The sequence below is a fragment of the Semicossyphus pulcher genome, unplaced genomic scaffold, assembly GCF_022749685.1.
Source record: "Semicossyphus pulcher isolate SPU_LCO1_2020_fin unplaced genomic scaffold, fSemPul1.0.p SCAF_3, whole genome shotgun sequence".
NCBI lineage: Eukaryota > Metazoa > Chordata > Actinopteri > Labriformes > Labridae > Semicossyphus > Semicossyphus pulcher.
Window position 1 is genome coordinate 15,538,399 of NW_027211704.1, and position 21,419 is coordinate 15,559,817.

General features: G+C 42.6%; 3 protein-coding genes across 3 annotated transcripts; 2 read left to right on the top strand and 1 right to left on the bottom strand.

The window, feature by feature from the left end:
• Positions 1-112: 112 nt before the first annotated feature.
• med20 (mediator complex subunit 20) lies at positions 113-3,578 on the top strand. Its single transcript, XM_069678628.1, has 4 exons — positions 113-155; positions 434-579; positions 2,305-2,558; positions 2,644-3,578. The coding sequence occupies exons 1-4, from the start codon at positions 142-144 to the stop codon at positions 2,863-2,865; spliced, it is 636 nt and encodes a 211-aa protein (XP_069534729.1). The 5' UTR covers positions 113-141; the 3' UTR covers positions 2,866-3,578.
• A 2,629-nt stretch (positions 3,579-6,207) lies between these two features.
• usp49 (ubiquitin specific peptidase 49) lies at positions 6,208-12,791 on the top strand. The gene is made up of 6 exons (XM_069678305.1): positions 6,208-6,243; positions 6,395-7,869; positions 9,041-9,252; positions 9,805-9,909; positions 10,074-10,279; positions 10,365-12,791. Exons 2-6 carry the CDS (start codon positions 6,460-6,462, stop codon positions 10,466-10,468), a joined length of 2,037 nt encoding a protein of 678 aa, XP_069534406.1. The 5' UTR covers positions 6,208-6,243; positions 6,395-6,459; the 3' UTR covers positions 10,469-12,791.
• A 1,351-nt stretch (positions 12,792-14,142) lies between these two features.
• Positions 14,143-19,895, bottom strand: tmcc2 (transmembrane and coiled-coil domain family 2). The gene is made up of 5 exons (XM_069677829.1): positions 19,629-19,895; positions 17,530-17,928; positions 16,639-17,261; positions 15,817-15,952; positions 14,143-15,340 (listed from the first exon to the last, which is right to left on the bottom strand). Exons 1-5 carry the CDS (start codon positions 19,629-19,631, stop codon positions 15,041-15,043), a joined length of 1,461 nt encoding a protein of 486 aa, XP_069533930.1. The 5' UTR covers positions 19,632-19,895; the 3' UTR covers positions 14,143-15,040.
• Positions 19,896-21,419: the final 1,524 nt, after the last annotated feature.

The following is a 21,419-nucleotide window of genomic DNA, read 5'->3' on the forward strand; positions in this document are numbered from 1 at the left end:
AATATCTAGCATCACAAACTGTTAAGAATGTCTATCGTTGTATAAAATCCTAAAAACTGAGATTTAATTCTAACGGAAGTTAATTTTTCACCCGGAAGTAGTCGGAAATCGAAAAAACAAACAATTGGACGTAAAGCATCAATGGGTGTCACTTGGTGAGTTGATTACTTTGTTTTTTAATGTATATTTAAAATTTAAAAACTATTTTCTTAATTCACATTTAGCTGTATCTTCAGCATCTCGCCTGAACCATCGCACATGTCTGTTTTTGCACCGCTCAGTTTCATTCACGCGATGCTCTCCCAAACAAGTAGCAGTTCTGAATACATTACGTATCCACAACAAGTACAAAGAAGATGTTACTTTGCTTCTGCCTTTCATACACATTACGCTGCTGATTTCCAACATGTTCCGGTACTTTGTGTCTCCGCAGTGTGTGCCAGGTGCCTGTGGCGGAGGGGAAGAGTGTACAGCAGACAGTGGACATCCTGCACAAGAAGCTGGAGCAGCTGGGGGCTGTGAAGCAGGGCAGCTTCTGTGTGGACTGCGAGACATACCATGCAACAGGAAATGTCAGCGGTAAATTCCCCACTTTTATCCCACCCTCATATTTATTTAGTGTAATAACCAAGATAGAAGACAGTAAATCTAATAAGTTGCATAACTCTCATACTTTGGAGAGATAGCGGATTCCCCCGGGTATTTAGTATTGCACTGAAAAGGTCTGGGGATATATTATTACAGATTTCAAAGGAATGGTCATAGTATAAGCAACAGAAGCCAAGATAGACGTTTCGACTATACTATTAATCCTGCAATTCCAATGCAAATCAGCAGTGACATTATTTATACTTGATGCCCTCCTTACATGATAATGTTTCACATCTTTCAAAGTCCATCTCCTCAGTTTGCAACTGTTAATTCTATAACAAAATCTAGCTGTATTTTCTCTTTAGAGAGCACATTTCAGCGCCACAGATGTTATATGAAGAAATGTTTGTTTTTTTGTTTTGCTGTTATTAGTATAAAGTATTGTTATGATAATTATTCATTTTTCCTCAGACAACATAGCCGGTAAATACCATATTTCCTTAAATAATGACAGGTACATTTATTTACCTCAGCTGCATGAGGTCTGTTTGTTTGAACCAGGCTTGTATAAGAGTTTGATTAGTATAAGTGGTTATCTTTTAAACAAGGCCTTGTATTGATTGTTTGTCCTCTAAAGGTAATGCATTACTGTCAGTAAAAACACAAAACTTCTTGTATTATTTTTGTAGCGACTATGATTTAAAAATGCTGCTTAGAGCGTAAGAGGGGTTGTTCTGTGATGCGTATCTTTCCAAAATACAATCCAAAGCCCAGATCAATTTTAACCTTTTATTAAACAAAAGACTATCAAAACATACTGAAACAAAAAGCAAAAAAGAACTCAAAAACCACGATCATTTAGACAATGGTGGTCAACAGAAAATACTAAACCCACCGACCCTCTTTGTCCGCCTCCCGCCACACAGCTGAGCAGCTACAAATAATGTGGAATTACCGGAAATTATAATAAACCTATAAAAGGAGTGAAACATAACAAATAATATACACAGGTAAAACACACATTATGGCTCCTACAAGTTTCAGAATACAGTATTAGCCGCTAGTGTTGTTGTGGGCATCATCCCTTAATTGTTACAAAGTTTTCATGTAGAACATTTGCAGTGTGAAAAAATTCAGTTGTATTGTACCTAAACAGCACTTGAAATATAGCATCCGCCACCTTGTGGCACTTGAAGGATACTACAAAATACAGTTTAGCGTATAAGAATTTGGTATCCACATGATTGTACTGTTCAATACACGCCTAGTTGGTTGGTTACCACTAGTAGTATATCTTGTTTTCTCTTGACCTGTATTTGGGACATGGCCGACATGAATAAATGTTCATAAAAATGTATATAAAAAAATACCATGTTACAATTAGAAGCTTGAGCTAGAAATATAAGCCTCTTGTTTCTAGCTCTGTCCACCAGTCAGTTTAGAATTGGAGAAGCCTTTTGGATGAGAGGTGAAACGTCTCCAAGAACTTCAACCAAGTCCAGTTACCTTTTGGATTAAGCTTAGAATTACCATGACCAAAATGACTAAGAACCTTCACATACAACATGTTACAATGCACAAATTGCCTTGTGTTAAAAGTAAAAATACTTAACTGAGTACCATTCATTTAAAACTGTACATCAGTACAGTACTTGAGTGATTAATCTTCTTCACTTGACACCTCTGATAATCACACTTGCCCGTCTGTTACAGGTCAGCCCACTAAGCTCTTATACGTGATGCACAACTCTGAAACTCCCTTGAGCTGCATGGGTCTGTTTGAAGGCGGACCCTGCATGATAGCTGATGCTAACTTTGATGTTCTCATGGTGAAGCTAAAGAGTCACTTCCAAAATGCCAAGGGGCACAAGGTGGAGTGTCGTGGCTCTAGATACCGCTACTGTGACTTCTTAATAAAAGTTGGCACTGTGACGATGAGCTCCAGTGCCAGAGGGATATCAGTAGAGGTAAGCAGTGAAATGAATATTAGTGAGAGTGGAAACATCACATTTTCTCACAGTGACTGCAGTAATTCTTGATGTGTTCCCTCAGGTGGAGTACTGTCCCTGTGTGGTTCCAGGGGACTGCTGGAATCTCATAAGGGAGTTCATGACTTCCTTTCTCAGCTCCAATGCCCCCGAACTGCCGTCTGTGTTTGCTGCCAAACCTGAAGGTCTGTTTGCCCCAGCAGACTGCGTTGACACCATGACACAGTACCTGGAATTGTTTAACAAACTTCGTAAACAGCAAGTCCCAGGAAGTAACGTGCGTTGAGTTTTCAGTAGCAGCTGAGAAATCATTTTTTTTATATTCGTGTTGATGTTGATTTAATTGTGGTCCCATGGATCAGCTTTGAAAAGTCTTTACATTACATTTGACCTTTTTTTGAATAAAAATGCTTGTACTAAAGATACCTTCTTGAGAGCAGATGGCACATTTGTAACCGGAGGTAAACTTACACTTATTTATAGTTTTCTTTGGTGAATCTTATGAGGCTTCCTGGAATGGATGGTGGCTTATGTTTAACTAGTTTTGAACATAAAAAACTCTATGAAAGTACACAGCCATACCCAGCAGAGACCTGTGGATCTCAGTTTACTTATGGACAATATTCAATAGATATCTTGTGTGAAACAAAGACTTTCAGCCAAAAAAATACAGGTCACATAAAAGGGGTCTCTGTTTAATTGTAATTCCTCTTTAGGTCATACCAGTCCTCAGCAGGCACAATGTCGCAATAACACTGCAGATGTTTGTACTTGTCAGAGTAGCAAAACCACAGGTGTTACTGATAACCTTAACGATGGTCTGTTCCATTCAAGCATCCCAGTAACCAATGACACCATCTAAATGGATTTCAGCAATAATTAGTTTTATTAAATACAACTGTGCACATGTCAAAATGTCTTCAAAGTAAAAGAATAATGATGTCAATCAAGCTCAGCCTGCTTTCCTTTTTATGCATCAATAAATAATAAAATAAGTAGTGTTTTACTTTTGGGAGTTTTATTGTAAAAGATCATGTTTACGTAGAAATTGCTACTTCAATAGTAGAAAAGGATCTGAATTATTGTTTGTCAGGACAAACAGCACACTGTGAGAAAATTCTATTTGACAGAGCCTGACAGGATTTGCGGTAAAGTAAGCTGGGTTTTGTTTTTTGTTTTTTTTAATAAATTGCATAAACGTGCACAAAAGGACTTCAATGGTGATTCTCTCCAAAGAACTAAATGATAGGACAGAGTTTTAAAAAGAGTGTTTCCACTTTGTATTGTTATCAGCTTAAGTTGTTAAAATGAGTCACTTAAAAAGTATACAACAACAAATTTGCGGGAAAGGTGATTTGTAATCTGTCCATACTCGGTGCATGTTTGTGCAGACAGCAGCCTTGTGCTGGATTAGCACTTGGCACCAGTTTCAGCCTGTGTTATACCCTGTGTTAACTTGAATCACAATCATTATAAGCCTCAAGTCTTGATTTTTAAGTCCCTTCCACATGGCAGCTTCTACACCGGATTCAGCTTATAGTGTGCTTAAAAGCTTCATCCCCCAAATGCATTTTATGAGATTACCACAAACCAGCTGACGCAGGTCGGACATGGGGCTTTCGGGGACACTGGGGTCAGGCGCTCAGGGGCAGTCGTCCTCTTCGCCCGGCTTGCAGTCTAGCCTCGGTTGGTTATTGTTCCATGTGGCCTCGGTGGGTGGACGGACGGACGGTCCATCGTGCTGCCTGTTGTTCAGCCAATCCGCCAATGAGAGCCCGGCTGCCACTCAGTCCCAGTCCAATGAGAGCGGCAGGGTCTGGGCTTGGATCGAGAGTTGGGTTGTTCAATCTGTGAGGAGGACAACAACCAGCTCTGAGTGTACCAACCGGATGGATGGATGTTGGCGATGGTAACGTTACCCAGCTTTTCCATTATCAGATGTTACGAATGTAGTAGCGAACACAGATAAGGCCCGGCACTAATGTGCACTCCATTAACCGGCTTTCTGTGATGAAAGTCACCGGGGAGTTTTTAATGGTTAACGGCGCAGTTCGCTCGCGAGCTAAGCCGTACAGTGTTAACAGTTAGTGAACGTTAGCGACCAACAACAACCGTTAGGTTAACTTCGATTGTCCTAACGCGTTAGCCGTGTAGCTAACGGTAGCGACTATGGCAAGCTAATAACATATATGTTAGCTACTTAGTGCCAAGCGCAACATCTGTGTTTAACAAAGTATATCATGAGGTAAGACGGTAAAAGGCTAGACAACGCTAATCCTGAGCGGAGCTGCTGAAGCTAGCGGTTAGCGGCGTTAGCTAACTTATTGGTTGCTGGGCTGCCTCACACCAACAAAGTTGTTGGATGTTCCTGGAGAGTGGCTCTCCGGCTGCTCTTTGTTCTGGCTGAACATGGTGATGCTGGAGTAGCCTAGCATGCCGTGAAGAGCCAGCCAGTCTGATTCAGACAGCAAGCTTTTAAACACGGACGGACACAGTTGGGATTTTGTAACATTTGTTCATATTAATGTCACATGCGTTAAAAGACACACATCGTCAGTAGCACAACAGGACAGTACTATACATGTATGCAACTTACTCTTAACCAGTTGCACCGACTTGCAAGTTAATAATTGTCTTTTCATGTGCAGTTTTAGTCCAGAAGTGGTGGCTGATTTACACAAAGAGGAATAGATAAAGCAAGGAGAAAGCTGTAACACAGCGCTGGTACTGGATTGACCACATCATTTAAATAGAGAGGCAGCCATTCTCCTTCATGTCAACATTTCCGTCTGTACTTTTATCCGTTCAAGAGCTTTAAATATTGTCCCTATGGAAATGAGCACCCTGTATTCAGGAGCACAATTTCCACGAATGTCACATTTAATCCTTAATAGGCTGCTTAGGATAACGTTTAAATGTAGGCTATATCATAACTTACCGGTATGTACTGTGTTTTTACCATTACAGTTCTACTATATTTTGTTTTTTACACCAATAGTTGCCAATGATTTGTACCATTTATCCTTTCTAAGGTCAAGTTAGTTTATTTGAAAAGCCCATTGTCAGACAGTGTCGTTATAGTGCCCCGGCTCTCTGTAAAGTAGAGGAAAAACATCAAAATAAAAAAAACACATAAATGAAAGTAGGTATTGTATGAAAGCATCTGCTTCGAGCCTCGCACCGATCAAGTGGCTTTTACAAATAGTGTATATCATGTTTTTCACATCTAAAGTAAAGCAAAATCACCATCAAACTGTGACGCCCCATTTTGTTTAAATGTTTGGTGGTCTGTAGAGTTTCAAAACAGACATTTATTCAAATTTCACACTTGAAAAATAAGATTTTTGACAGATGTTAACTTAAACCATTGCATATTTTTCCTGCTGTAACGGATGTAATATTATCCAGCTTTAGTGGTAGTCCTGTGGTAACCTTATTCGTTGTGTCCTTATTTCACTGAAAATCTGTTTGTTAAAGACACAGGTTTTGTTGCATTTAAGTCCTGAGTCGTCATGCAGCTGTGCATTATTCATTTGATCTCATCCCTGTTCCTCAGAGTGCTGATTGTGACGTTAGACATGGGTGAAGCTGGATGTTGCTGCTGAGTTTGCTGCAGATGTTGTGATGTATCGTCCCAAACCTGATCAAGCAAACTACTTTTGCAGTAAGTATACCTTTTTAATTTTCTGTTAATTTCTTTACAGTATGTGTGTATGCTAACACTGGTTACAGAGAACCCCATAATCACTGTGTTTTCTGTAGTCAGACTTTGATCTTTTAATCAATTTTAATTTTTGCCTGTAATCCTCCCACAGAATGAGTTCCTGCTGGCTTTCAGGACGTGTGTCCTTTCACTGAGGCCACATGTGTATCTGGAGAGATGGATCGTTGTAAGCACGTGGGACGCCTTCGTCTGGGCCAAGACCATTCTATCCTCAATCCTCAAAAATGGCACTGTGTCGACTGCAGCACCACAGACTCGGTGTGGGCCTGCCTCAAGTGCTCCCACGTGGCCTGTGGACGTTTCATGGAGGAGCACTCGCTCAAACACTTTCAGGAGTCACACCACCCACTGGCGATGGAGGTGCGTGAGCTGGATGTCTTCTGTTTTGCCTGTGGAGACTATGTACTCAATGACAATGCAGAGGGCGACCTCAAACTCCTCAGAGGGGCGCTCTCGACTGTTCGCAGCCCAGGTAGGCGCTCACTACGCTCCTCCGCTGGGGGCGAGTGCACCCCCTGGGTGGGAGAAGGTGGGCCGCAGCCCGCCATGCAGCTGGCCCTGCGCCACAGGAGGAAAGCACTCCTCGGGAAGATGCTTCAGGTGTGGATCAGTAAACATCAGGAGCTGCAGAACCAGCGTAAAGAGAAACTTGAGGAAGCCAGAAGACAAAAAAAAGAGGTGAAAAGGAGACTCATGGAAGAGCTTGGCAACGTCCCACCCAGAAAGAGTGCTAGGCTTCTTACTCAGGCGCCACGTTCAACCATCACACTCATTCCTCGCAAATTTCGCGACCCTCCAGAACGCCTACCTCCTCCTCCTCCCAAGAAGCCTTCCCTCCTCACCCTGTCCCGTAAGGCTCCTCAGAACGGCAGAGCTGCCAAACTGAGGAGATACTACTCCACACACACGGTAACCCGGCGGAGACTCGCTCCAGGTGTCACTGGTCTTCGCAACTTGGGGAACACATGCTACATGAACTCAATATTGCAAGTGCTGAGCCACCTGCAGAAATTCAGGGAGTGTTTTCTCACTTTGGACCTGTGTGAGACTGAGGAGCTGCTGGCCAAGACCAACCACTCCCAGGGGATGAAGGGTGTGACGGGAGGTGTAGTCAGCAGTGGTAACACATCACTGGCAGGATGCCCTCTTGGACGCATGGGGAAGGCGGGCAGTTGGAATTTACCATTGGGTAAAAAAGAAAGCCCCCCTCCTGCCCCACAGGCTGCGGAGTTGGTCCAGCCGAAGGAGCCGCGCTGCTCCACCCGCCAGCAGATGTCTCTGTGCCATGAATTGCATACACTTTTCAGGGTCATGTGGTCAGGCCGCTGGTCTTTAGTTTCCCCCTTCGCCATGCTGCACTCCGTGTGGAACCTCATCCCAGCTTTCCGTGGCTACGACCAGCAGGACGCCCAGGAGTTCTTGTGTGAGCTGCTGGACAAGGTGCAGCAGGAGCTGGACACAGAGGGGTCCAAACGCAGGATAGTCATCCCCATCACAAAGAGGAAGCTGTCCAAGCAAGTGCTAAAGGTTCTCAACACCATCTTTCACGGGCAGCTACTCAGCCAGGTGAGACTGACTACACGGCTGATAGAAACATTTTATTGTGTGATTATCATGGTGCAAATTAACAACACGTACAGTGTTAAATTAACAGCACTTGAATGTATTTTAAAATTGTTATTGTGATGCAGATTGTTAATGTGATAATACAAACTGGAGACCTGTATTGCCCTAAATGTTTTTCCTCACCCAACCATTTCAGCTTATCTTGTTACCACAGAGGCCCTCGTTCCAAACCTGCTTTTAAACCCACAACAGTGGGCGAGTGATGCCAAGTACTGAGAAAATAGTTCACAAAAACTACTCGACTACTACTTCTTTTTAAAACTAGATTTTGGATGTTTTTAACTATGCTTTCTAATCAGATTAAGGGTTTAAGTCACCAGTCCTCTGTACGGTTAAGAGAGAAAAAGCTGAGCTAGAGTTAGGGGCAGCTCGGCTACCATCACGTAAAGACCTGCCTAAAAACCTCGGAGAAACACTGCTGTTTTATTTTCAGTGTCTGTGTTTTGGAAAGGGGGAGACCTCTGCTGATAATTTGGCTAGTGGAAGAGCCCTAGTGAAAAGTGAATACTGAAGTAACCCTAACCTAAAAGCCTGAAGTAACATGGATAGCAGGAGCTTAGTACGCAGCCTCCTCTGACATCCTGTTCACAGAAGAGTGTCTGAGAAACACTGATTTTAAGCATCTGATGATTTTATAAAGAAGTTTGTCAGATTTAATCTTTGATTTGGAGAGCATGCAATCTCTGCGGATAATTTGGGCACAATAACCACTTGAGAAAGATGACAGTGAAGGAATCCTAAACTAGAAGCTGAGCTAAGATTGTTCGCGGCAGCTTGGCTCGCAGCCCCTCCTGTCGTCCCTAGTCTGCTAAAAAGTGCCAGACGAACACAGATTTTTGACCAAGAAATGCTTTATTCAGTTTTTTTTAGATTTCATATTTAATTATCTTTATTATCAATTAAAACAGCCTTAAAAACAACAACTGAACCCTTTTATGTTTTTTAGGCTACTGTCCATATCGGGACACTCTTCAAAAAACTAGCAATTGTCAAAGTATATCAAGTGGCATCATCCTGCCTTCTATTGTTTTTGTCTAAAGTTGATCCACATTTCACTTCCTGCTGCAGTCCTCACCTGTTGCTCTTCTCTCCTCCCTGTGTGTGTTTTTAGGTTACGTGTCTGTCCTGTAAGCACAAGTCCAACACAGTCGAGCCATTCTGGGATTTGTCTTTGGAGTTTCCAGAGCGATACCACAGCATAGACAAAGGCTCAGGCTCCACAGCTTACCAGCGCAGCTGCACCCTCACAGAGATGCTGTCCAAGTTTACCGAGATGGAGGCTCTTGAAGGCAGCATCTATGCCTGCAACCACTGCAACAGTCAGTACACTGTTTATCACACATTTTCAAAACCAAATCTGTCATTTGAATAGTTTGGATAGATGTTAATTGGATAGAGTTGGATAGTTCAGTTAATTCAGAATGCCCTCCAATAATTAACATCATTAAAATGCATTATGTCTAAAATCTGATTCTGTGTTTTTAAGCCCTACCAACTAATTAATAAACCTGTGTGTCACGGTTGATGACAATGATGAAATTTCAAATTCAGATTTCTGAGTTAAAAGAATCTTTTATCTGCTTGGCTTGAGAGGAAGCTGCTCCAGCACTGGCCAACACTGAGAGACGAGGACAGAGACTCGTTCTGAGTTTGAATGTTAATCAATTTGGACGGCTTGAGAGGAGGCACTGACCTGAAAACTTGGCTGCCACGTTTATTAAAGCTACAACAATTAAGTTTTATCTGTTTGCAAAGCCCAATACGTAAGCCAGCAAGTCCCCTCTGCGTTTAAGCAAAGCCTCACATCAGTAGTATGCATTTGAATTGACTAGTGCAATAACCTAACATATTATTGTTTCATGTTTTGACAGAAAGAAGACGGAAATCCTCCCACAAACCTTTAGTTCTGTCAGAGGCACGTAAGCAGCTTCTGATCTACCGTTTACCTCAGGTTCTACGGCTGCACCTCAAACGCTTCAGGCAAGTTTCTCCACAGGCTGACTGTTTTATCATTCTCGCTCCATTTATAACCCAGTCTGTTGGTATATGTAGCTGAAATCAGAGTGCTATGTACAGGAGCATTTGTGTTTGTTATGAACCTTTGTGCATGCTCGTGACGCTAACAAGTCCCTGTTGTACGGCAGATGGTCAGGGCGGAACCATAGGGAGAAAATCGGCGTCCATGTGGCCTTTGACCAAGTTCTGAACATCAAACCATACTGCTGCACGGGCTCAGGTCACTCTGTTCACAGAGGAGGCTACACCTACGATCTGTCTGCTGTAGTTATGCATCACGGTAAAGGCTTTGGCTCAGGGCACTACACCGCATACTGCTACAATACAGAAGGAGGTGAGGAAGAGATATGACTCGATCCAGATCAACCTTTGAACTCTGATTGTTCTGCTGCATATTGAACCTCTTTATGTGTCCTCAGGTTTCTGGGTCCACTGTAACGACTCTGAGATGAAGGTTTGCAGCGTGGAGGAAGTGTGCAACACTCAGGCCTATATTCTCTTCTACACCCAGAGGTCTGCCTAGGTACCTCTCGCTGTGATGTCGACCTGTACGCTGCAGCTGATGGCTGCATTTATGAAAATGGTCTCTGATGTTTTCCCAGATGTCATTAAACAATCACTTTAAAAAACGATTTACTAAAAAAAGATGGCAACGAGGGCAGTAGGACAGCCACAATTATGAGGCAAGGTGAAAAATTTAGCAGCAAAGATTTGATGAGAAAGATCATATTATACATTAATGCCAAGGAAATATGATCAGTGAATTTTAATTTAAAATGACATTATTTTTTATGGTTATCACGCAGGAAAAAAATCAAAAACCTTTTCATAAATGAGGCCACGGGTTTCTCAGCCATTGGGACCAGCATATTGGTTAAGGGCCTGAGGACTGTGGGAGCAGGTCTGACTGTCCTGCTGAACACAGAGTTGTCTGTTCGTGTTTTTTAAAACAATCAGGCTCATGTCTGTTGAGCCTGGAACCAACCAGGCACTCTCCTGAGACAGCATTTCCCATTCAGAGGCAGCACAGATCCTTGATTTGGAATCACAATAATGTTGTTCATGTGCGTTTTATAGATATATATATTTCTGAACATTTGATGCCAATGCACTAAATACTATAAAAGGTACATCTTTAACATTATTGTTTCACTCAGATTCCCATCTTCACTTGGTAGCCATTTTCCTGTGACGTTATACTCAGGGTGGGGAGCTCAAATTCCTTTAAATTGTAGTGTCACTTTAAGTTGTATGAACGTAGGGAATCTAAAAATCCATTATCATTTTACTATTTCCTTAATAATCATCGACTGAAAAGGCTAAACTCTATATTTGAAAACCGGTCACTACAGTTACACAACAGCTAGCGTTAGCATTCAGCCGCTTCCACGGTAATATTACCGTTAGCTAAGAAGAGGCTCAATGCTAACATGACCGTTTGATAGTGTCGTAGGAGACTACAAGAAAGCTTAAATTCCTAACTAACAGTAGCGTTAGCAAGGAAGTGGTTTTATGCTAACATTACTTTTTGATAATGTTGTAGGAGACTACAGGAAACGTCCTAAAAACAGTATTCAACAGATAACAGTAAATTCCTAACTGTGATGTTAGCAAGGATGTGGTGTAATGCTAACATTAGCTGTCGTCTTTGTAGCTATTGGGTTATCAAATATAACTGGTTTAACAAAGTTTCTTTTTGCCTTTAGTATTGTATCATGTAACACTTTCAAAAGGTAATGTTAGTATTATGCTAACTTCTAGCCTAACGGTAATATTGGCTAGTAAGTGGCTGAATGCTAACATTAGCTCTTGTAGCTAATGGGGATATCAAACATATTGTTTTCCCTGAAATAAGGTCTGGCCTATTTTTTGGATTTTTACTATCCACTCTTTTCAGTTACTAATCAATGTAGTCCTCGTTAAACCTCGTTGATTCAGTATTTGAGCCTCCCACCCTGGGCGTGACTTCAAAGGAAAACGGCTGCAGAATAAACGGTCAATGAGATGAATCTTGACTCTGTGTTGCCTCCCGTTCACCTTTTTAATTATCGTAAATGTCACTTCTGGAAACTTCTCATCCCTGTGTCATTTGTATTTCATCATGTCCTCTCCTCAATTGTACTGCTCTGACTGGATACTGTGTCCTGCGCTCCCAGTGGACAGGAATACTTTTGTTTTTTAGTTTTTGTAGTCACTGTATGTTTCACTTCCATGAAAAGAAGAAGCAAAAAGTCTGAGTGGAAGCTGCACTTTTGAGGAGGGGCTGTTATCGTTGGTCCTATCTTTGTGATTGTTCATCTTTTAGCTCCTGTGTGTTCTTTAACTGGCAGCTCCCCCTGTGGTGTAACAGTGTAACTAGTCTGAGCGGGTCGGAGACACTGCTGCACCTGTGATTTAACAGCAGGAGATGAAAAAAAAAAATGAGTGAAAGGGCAGACGGCCATACTGAAGAATGTGTCTTTGGGAGATGTGGGGTACCCATTTTGAGTTGAGCACCTGAAAGCAATATATTGTACATCTTGCATCTTGACAGGAAATTAAGACAAAATCAGGAATTCTTCAGCTTGTTATACAATGTTTTTTTCTACTCTGCTGTTTCTATCAAGGTCTTTAGAATTTGCTAGGTAATCGAGAAAAAAACTGTTGTGTTTGATACGAGTCAAATGCAGAATACATTTGTGAACTCTATGTTAAAGTTGGAACAATCTAATGACGATGAATGTCTTACTTTTTAGCGGTCAGGTGTGGTCACGCCACTGGCTCTGATCCCCTTGAGTTCTGTCTTGTACTGTAAGAATACCTGTCATAAATGTAATGGTCATATGGGTTTTGCCTGACAGTAATTATTAAAAGACAAAGCAAATTTGAAACGTCTTGGGTTGTATTCATCATCAAAATGTGCGTTCATTATGAGCATTTTGTCTGGAAGAATGTATTGGACAGCATCTTCTCACAAATGTAGCAGCACTGAAGAAACAGTGAAGTAGAGCTGAAATAATCCCCGGGATTAGCAGAGGTTTGCACAGCGGATCTGAAACCTCAAACTGATTCAGCTTCTTAAATGATTTCTTTAAGATTTGCAGCCTAGAATAAATGTAATCTGGTTCAGATAAAGATGCTGCTGATGAGAGGGAATTAATTGTAAATAATCTCTAAGGATTATCTCTTTGAAGACCGTGAACTGTTCCTCTATCCCGTTTTCTTATTATGTACTATTTCCCTTTTAATGAATCTTAAACATAAAGGAAAAGTCCTGCATGTGTTTAATTTAAATTTGGAAAGTGCAACATAAACAACAATTTGTCATTTGTGAAATTTTATTCAGAACTTCTGTTGGTGAACTATGAAATGAGACTGCAGCATTTTAGAGAAGAAATAGGACATTCTTCCTTTTAGAAATGAAAAGTTGAATTCATGAGCATTAATATTAACTGTGGCTTATTTCAGCAGAGGCTTTGCTGAGACAGCCTGACTCTATCTGGTACGACCTGCATCTTGCAGAGGCTCATGTAAGGTAATTTATATGTACTGCTGGCTTACTTTAAAACTACAATATCAAATACACTAATGTTAGCAGCGCCATGCAGTTTTATGGTGATGTAATTACTTATATATTAAGTTGTTTCTTCATGATCAGCTGTTTCTATTATAGTGATGTTGCTGAGAATTTCAACTTCTAAACCCTTAATAATAATTCAGTACCAATGTCCAATAAGAAACCCTTTATAAATGGTTTATAATCTATATTAAGTGATAATTGTATCTATTGACTTCATAAGTTCTAAATAAAGGAGTTCCAATACTTTACAGAGCAACAATAAGATAGCCTATTAATAAGTTAAAGTATTTTAGGTTGCCAGGTTAGGAAAAGTCCCTTTGATTGTAATGCTTTCTATTAGGTTATAATGCAGTAATAGATGTTGGTAATAATTTACTGATGCTTTATAAACTGTTTATAAGAAGGACTTTGGTTTCTGACCCTCTGCAGCCCTTTCTCAAAAGGGAAGTGACCTTGTGGTGGAGGGACTTTTCATGAACTGGCACCCCAAAAGTATTAATGGCTTATACTTTTGTATATTACTATTAATAGTTAATCAATTAGCTACAGCTTTATGAGAGGTGACTCATAAGAAAGTAGTGCCTTTATTTCTATGTCATGTGATGTTCAGTCTCAGCAAAAGGATGATAAGATCAGCCTAATATATGAAATCATTTATTTCTTACATTGTTTAATAAAACAGCAATAATTATTTTTTGCAAACTGGATATAAACTTTGATACAATTTGACATGCCAGTTAGTTTGACACTGTGGAGAGTAGCAGGTCTACGATAGTGGGTTTTAAGTAGCTTTTATGGACATAACAGATATTATGTTGTTGAATTATTGTGGTGAAATATCCCCAGATATCAGCCTATTTTTAAAACACTTCATTGAACCTCAAGAAAAAAGACAGAAAAAGAAATAAATGCGTCTAAAAGCACCAGAGCAGGATGTGAAACAAACCAGGAATGACACTGAGCTGAGATACGACAGGTCTGCACTATATTTGTGACAACAAAAACGGCAGTTATAGAAGATTTATTTAGTCATTAATGAAATGTCAACTCATGCCAGCTAGATGCATCTTAGTGCACGTATGAGGACATGCATGAGCACATAACATTCATGAAAAAAAACTTTTCCTCTCAGTTATACTAAAGCTTCAACATGAAGGTTACAGCGAACATAATCAGCATATTAAAGTCATTATAAGTTCCTCCAGTCTTTGTAATTCATGTATCATAAATACTTAGAAAAAGACGATCCAAAGATTTCTTAAAGAAACTCAGTTTTTTGGTGACAGCAATGCAATCGATGATTGGTCATCATCATTGGCGAGATGAGATGATGTCTTTTAACACTTGGCAAGCAGAGAATTTCTGTAAACACCTCTGAACACTCTCTGTCAGCCAGATCTTGTCCACTCGTCATCTAAAAGTGCCGTGATTTGTCCTCAGATGCCCCGACAAGTGCAGTGGCTCGTTCTATTTCAGTCTCTGCATCCTGACTGAGTTGAAAGCAGCGTCTCTGCTCTGGAGTCTCTCTCAGGGAGCTCAACTGGGCAGCAGCCACGGCTCCAAGAAGTCCCACTGCTTCCACATGACGAACAGCAGCAAGGTCAGGAGGACGGTGGCGCCCACCCGGGCTCGAGTCTTCATCAGAGGGGTGATGAAGTTGGCCAAGGTGGAGACGAAGACCAGGAGCACCGCCATGAGTGCCAGGATGACGTTGATGAGCTTGCCCAGCAGAGCTCGGGCATTGGCGTTCTCCACTCCCTCCAGCTGGACCACTTGCTGCTGCTGCTGCTGCAGCTCCAGCTTGGTGATGCGGGTCAGGCACGACTCCACAGCCTCCTGTATGAACAAACACAGAATGGGATTTATCAACAACTCATATTAACGGGCCTGAAAACAACTGGCTTATCAATACGATTTAATAGGTGGGTAACTGGGTCGTTTACAAACACACAAATTTCTGCTAAAGTTAGAACAGTTTGGTTATTTTATTTAGGAGTTTTCTGTGCTCCTCTCACTGCTTTGAAGTGGGCGGGGCTTAGTTAGAACAGTGTGATGTCATGTACTATAGTGCACCAATCAGGAATAAGCAACACAGAGCTAAGACCCTTCCCTTCCAGTTGGTCACCATGGCATCTGTTACAGGAGCCATTGCCAAGAAACAGATACATTTTGGATCCCTTTGACTTGTGCCATGCATTACTAGTTTGTCAAGTCAAGACAGTTCGTCATTAAACTTACACGGTATAGCACACTAAAAATACATATTAGAAAGACTACACACAAAAAAGTTTTGAGCATGAACAGATTCTCACCTGAATGTCTCTCGCTCGCTCGTAGGACTGGTAGGCGACTTTTTCCTCCATGCTGGCGAGTTCCTGTTTAAGGTTTGTCATTTCATTCTGGTGCAGCTCTGTTAAGTCATTCAGCTGCTCTTCAAGTCGCTCATACCTGAATATAAATTACAAAACACATGCAAAATAATCATGAAAAATAAAAACCATAACTCTTGAATAGTCTCTTGTCCATGTATCCGAAGCCTTGTGCCTGAATTAGGATAAACACGAGCACTCGTCATCACGTTCATCAAATGTGTATAAATCCACCGCTGAAAATAGTCCCGATGACTTTTCTATTTATAGTCCTTTTAAGGCACACTGGGCTTGGTGTGAAGAGACACTGACAGGATAGGGAAGTATTGACAGATAGACTGACGCACTTCCGTTTTTGGCCTTTATCATGAGATTTGTCGACAGCGATAAATAAAGCGAGCTACATACTGAAGATTGTCTTAAACACACCAGTGTGTAAAAGTCATGTTTTAGTCTTCTACTTCCTCCCAGACAGGTAGTCAATAATCAGTTCTCCTGTCTTATAAAGCTTATAGTTTGGGCTGGCTCAGGGTAGGACCAGCTCCTGCTAACACACCAAGCTCCTGTCTCCTCCTTTCTCTATATCTGTTTGCATTCATGTCCTGTTCGTTTCTGTCTCTCGCCCACTACTATGTCCTATTCGGTAGCAGCAGATGGCTGTTCACCGTTGATTCTGGTTCTACTCGGAGTTTCGGCCTGCTTTTTCTTGCCACTGTTGGGTCTAGACCTGCTTGATAATTAAAGTGTTGTTTTTTGGACGTGTACCTGTATCTCTCCTCTTGCAGGCACTGTGTCATGTAGGAGTAGTCACTCTGCAGCTGGCCCTTCATGTCCTCGATAGCGTCCTCCATGTGCGCCTGGCTGGCTTTGATCTCCTGCAGGCCCTCCAGGAGAGAGTCCCAAGAGCTGTGCATGTGATGGTGGTGGTGGTGGTGCCCGTCAAGCCTTGGACTCCCCATGGTTGGCCCTAACAACCCTCCTGCTCCTCCTCCTCCTGCTCCACCAGAATTACTTCCTGCTCCTGAGCCGGATGAGGCGCTAGAGCACTCGTCGTCGGTGCCGTACTTTGGGCTCGACACCAGAGTGGCGCTTCCGCTCAGAGCACGTGGTGTGGGGGCGTCCTCAGAGTGTCCCCCGACTCCGTCCTCAAGTGTGTCCTTAAGGTGAGCAATGTTATCCGCGCTGCCAAACTTGTTCCTGATGAGACTGGCGAACTCTCTCGGCTTGGAGACCACGGCCGTGTGGGTGAGGGCGGATACTCCCCCCTTGACCCCTTCAACTACTCCACCTCCAAAACCACTTATCCCAGCTCGTACGTTGGCTCCAACGTCCTTTAATCCCTGCTGCATGTCCCGGAGGACATCCTTAGGCTGGCGGGCTGGTCCGTTCTGCAGAGAGGGAAGAGAAATGAGGAAGCAGAGAAGTGGAGGATCTCGAAGGTAGGAGAGAAGTGATTAGGTTTAAGGGAGAGAACTGCAGGAAGATAGATGAGGAGAGCAGGCTGAGACACAGGATGATGCATTGGTTGAAACAAGTGTAAGGAGAGGAGAATCATCAGTCTATTTTAGGACACAATCATCCTGACAAGGATAATCCACCACTTGCTTGAGACATTCACAGCTGCACATATGCACATACCCACTCTTGCTCACCTACCTGTTCTATCTCCTTTAGCTTCTTGTGATAGTGCTCTAGTTTCTTGTGCAAGTGAGCGATGGTCTGTGCTGACTTCTGGTTTTTCTTCTCAAACACCTGCTTGATCCGGGATGCCTGCTGTTTGTCTGCGTTGTGGGCCAACTTTAGGTACTCTGCAACGTTGTCGTCACGGGCCTCCTGCTCAACTCGAATCTGCTCGGTGACCTTCAGTATCTTCTGCTGCAGGTGCTCCAGAGCAGCACGCGTCCGCTGTGGCTCGCCAGCCCCAGAACACTCAGCACCCCCGGCTGTGACCCCTGACGCTGCTGCCCCCGCTCCGTCCGCACTGATGTTACTGTCAGAGCCTCCATGGCTGGTGGTGGGGGGTAAGCCTAGAGTTGCCACCTCGCTCTTGTCCAGCTGAGGGGACGAGAAGGTAGAGAGAAGCTTTCAAGGGGTGTGACAGTATGAAAACTACTTTATATCAAGCACAACTCATCACATGTATCGAAATCTACTCAAACAAAAGTCCACATTAAAATTAATCTGAGTAAAGGGGAACAAGGCAGGGCCTGTGTTGCATACTGATTGTAACTCATTGCAATCCCTTTTTCGACTTCAATGAAACATCTATCTGATAGTGCCTTCCCAAGGGTTTCTTGGAAGATGATATCTGATGTCATCTTTCCCTATGATTTCCAAGAAGTGTTGTAGGAAATAACTAAACTAAGACAAAAAGTCTTTGATTGGTCCACTTTGGATTAATTTGATTTAGTGTGACCCAGATAACTGTTAAACTGGCACAGCAGGTCAGCTGAATGTACACACAACATGTGACATCTGTCTGACAATTGAACACATAAGAGGATTGAAGGGCGACCATAATAACAAAATATTTACTCCCTAGAACTGTGTCCCTATTTTCTCTCAAATTTGGACACAAGAAGAGTTTGTTTGTTGGAGAGAACTCAGATATCTGCTCGTCACTTATCCTACTTTGCCGTCTGAAATGACTTGCAGTTAGTTACTTTCCACCCCTGGTGGTCATGCCCATAATTGACTGGGTGCAGGCATCAGGGAGCACACAGAAAGGCCATCATGCATTAATTAGATGATACATAATTACTCTGCTTCCTGCCCTGCACAGCTTCAAACACTTCAAACACTGTAAACAACAAACTTTACAACACTTTTCTTTTAGAGATGAATGTGGGAAATGAGATGAGATGTTGGTGAAGGTCCATGCATGCTAATCTTTAGATTCTGACATCAACCGTATCTGACTGTTCTCATCTGTTAAAACAATGACCCCCTGTGCTCACTGATGCACGAGGGGATCCCCTGGTCAGAATAATATCCATAGCCTATGTTCCGCATGGCAGATGGTGGGATTGTTAATGACCCCTCTGCCTGACGTCAAAACAGAGTAATCACACCCTGCGAACACGAGCTCAGGCGGACACATGACACAAAAAACATCTCATAACGCTGCTCTAATTTCCTCAGACGGGACGATGGGAGGATTTGTATGCTTTTTATTTGCGTGACAGTGTGAAATGAGCACAAGGGCTATGAATCAACCAGAGCGAAGCAAGGCAGGCAATGTTTTTTTTTTTAAAGCAATGTAGGTTACAATCACATCGTAGTGGAGAGGAAACACAGATGACTAGTGCAGTCCCTGGTGGTTAATAATTTCCTGATCTCGTTAGAGAAAGTGGGATGCGTATGCAGGAGCAAAATACGCGATGTAGTGGCTCGTACGTGGAGGCGATGCGGTATCCATCGTTACATACGGGTGAGACAGACAACACAAACAACACGGAGCAGATGCACAGAGCTAACGGCGCACGCGGGGGTGATTGTCCGGTGATGAATCAAAAGGCTCGTGGAGGTCGGACGATGAGGATGAAGATGACAGATGTCTATGGCATATTAAAAAAACACAAGAGGACAGAGGGGATGGAGGTGGAGGAGGGGAGGAAGAGACCTGTGCCTTCCTCTGTCGGTGGGAGACACACTGTGACATGAAGGGTGGCCGATGGATGTCAACAAGCGTGGATGCGGACACATGAGGATGAGACACAAGCTGCACAGCGATAAATTTAAATCAGAAACGTTACCATACTGCTTTAATCCAATTTTTGCAGTGCCATTGCAAGTCTGTGTTCGAGGCCCATCCTCCTCCTCCTCCTGCCTCCTCCTCCTCCCCTCTGTGCTCACCGAGGAGGAGCCCCCCTCCTCAAATATCTTTACCCTCAGCCGTTGTATGGCTGACTATCACCTCACTGGATCCTAATGCTCCATTGTTAATGCCATCGATATCTGCAGCCTCCCACTCTCCCTCTCTTTCTCTCTGATGCTCTGATCTATTTCTCTCTCTCTCTCTCTCTCTCCCTCCTTTGTGTCATATGCTCCCTCCGCCTCCCCCTGTTTCTCCTACCTCTCTCCCGCGCTCTCTCTCTTTCAGTCTAGATGCAAATGCGAGCTGTCCTGCCCTATAATGGATGTGGGAGCTAAGGGACAGATGATGGAGGGAAATGGGCGAGGGGTGGGGGGTGGGAGAGCTTAGCGCAGGCGTGCAGGTGCCTCTGTGCTGCTGAGGCCACATAAGGGAGGGAGGGAGCGAGGGAGGGAACACAGCAGGGCCTGTGGCAGGGCCTGCTCCAGGCCCTTCATCCCCTAAACACCCCCAATACAAACACATACACCCAGTGTGCGCTGATGTGGAGCTGCAGTAATGTGGTGCCAAAATACACAGAATCTGTGTGAGATGTGACTCACTCTCTTGATTTTCCTTCTTAGTAGAGAAGAAGAGGTGTGGTGTGTAAGCTAGTTGAAGTTGCAGAGACACATGAAGCATTCAGGTAGATCATAAACAAGCTATTTAAAAGAGAAAGTATCACCATGAAGTTATTGTACAAATGTAGTAGTAGTTGTTATTAAGATAAATGGCACCTGTATTAATATGTAAATTTACATTTTAGACCTGGATTGCCCACATGGTAATCACCACCTGGTGGTAAGTTGGATGAGGTGGCAGGGAAGCCAGAGGGAGAGACCTGGTAAACACAAACATATGGTGAAAGTGAAAGTGAAGGTGAAATATAAACAGCAAGAATAAGCTGGATGTAGAAGTATTGAACAGGAGAGATGTGAAAGCCACTCCCCCCAAACACACAAATGTGCTCTGCCTCACCTACACTGCAGGATGTGTCCACAAGAGAGCGTTGGTGAGAGGAGTGCAGCACATTGTTGTCATCATTAACTGCATTAAACTACTTTGTCTGCCATCTATTTTTAAGTACACTTGGCTGATGCACAATGAGTGTGCAGGCAGGAAGGCGGGTAGACGGGCAGGTAGGCCATCCTATCAAGTCATGGACAGACGGCTCAAGTCACTAGATTGTTTTCTTTTTGTCAGAGCGTTTGATTTATTAATTGTTGTTGGGACATAAACAGAATTACAACAAAACAAATTCCCTACTCTCCCTTTAACTTTACTGCAATACACTAATTATTCACCTTTAAAGTAACTTATCCTGTTCAAGAGCACAGTAGGGGGCGCCAGAAACACTCCTGTTAGTCTTACTTCTCTTTCAGCTCGAAATTAAGTTGATTAAAGAGAATCATTTGATCTAATGAATACTTTTACTTTTTAAGTATAAAGTACATTTTTATGTTGATATTTTTTAGTACTTTTGCTTGTTTTACACTCTGATCTTTCTCTTACTCAAGAAAAGAAACGGAGTACTTCCTAAATCTTGCTGGCTGTCTTCGTCACACATCAGCACACACACTGATGTATAACAGGTAGGATCAAACAGCACAGACCACCACGAAGAAAAAAAATTGACTTGGACATTTTATTGGAATTTACAGAATTAAACAAAAAACTACATTAACACAAGGTA

What these genes read in the sequence shown, in the direction of transcription:
- med20 (XM_069678628.1), top strand. An exon ending in TGCAACAGGAAATGTCAGCG is followed by an intron (nt 580 to 2,304) that starts GTAAATTCCCCA and finishes CGTCTGTTACAG; the next exon opens with GTCAGCCCACTAAGCTCTTA. An exon ending in CCAGAGGGATATCAGTAGAG is followed by an intron (nt 2,559 to 2,643) that starts GTAAGCAGTGAA and finishes GTGTTCCCTCAG; the next exon opens with GTGGAGTACTGTCCCTGTGT.
- usp49 (XM_069678305.1), top strand. Translation starts at nt 6,460, where the DNA reads ATGGATCGTTGTAAGCACGTGGGACGCCTTCGTCTGGGCCAAGACCAT. An exon ending in ACGGGCAGCTACTCAGCCAG is followed by an intron (nt 7,870 to 9,040) that starts GTGAGACTGACT and finishes GTGTGTTTTTAG; the next exon opens with GTTACGTGTCTGTCCTGTAA. An exon ending in TGCAACCACTGCAACAGTCA is followed by an intron (nt 9,253 to 9,804) that starts GTACACTGTTTA and finishes TTTGACAGAAAG; the next exon opens with AAGACGGAAATCCTCCCACA.
- tmcc2 (XM_069677829.1), bottom strand. An exon ending in AGCTAAAGGAGATAGAACAG is followed by an intron (nt 17,262 to 17,529) that starts GTAGGTGAGCAA and finishes CCCTCTCTGCAG; the next exon opens with AACGGACCAGCCCGCCAGCC. An exon ending in AGCGAGCGAGAGACATTCAG is followed by an intron (nt 15,341 to 15,816) that starts GTGAGAATCTGT and finishes TTGTTCATACAG; the next exon opens with GAGGCTGTGGAGTCGTGCCT.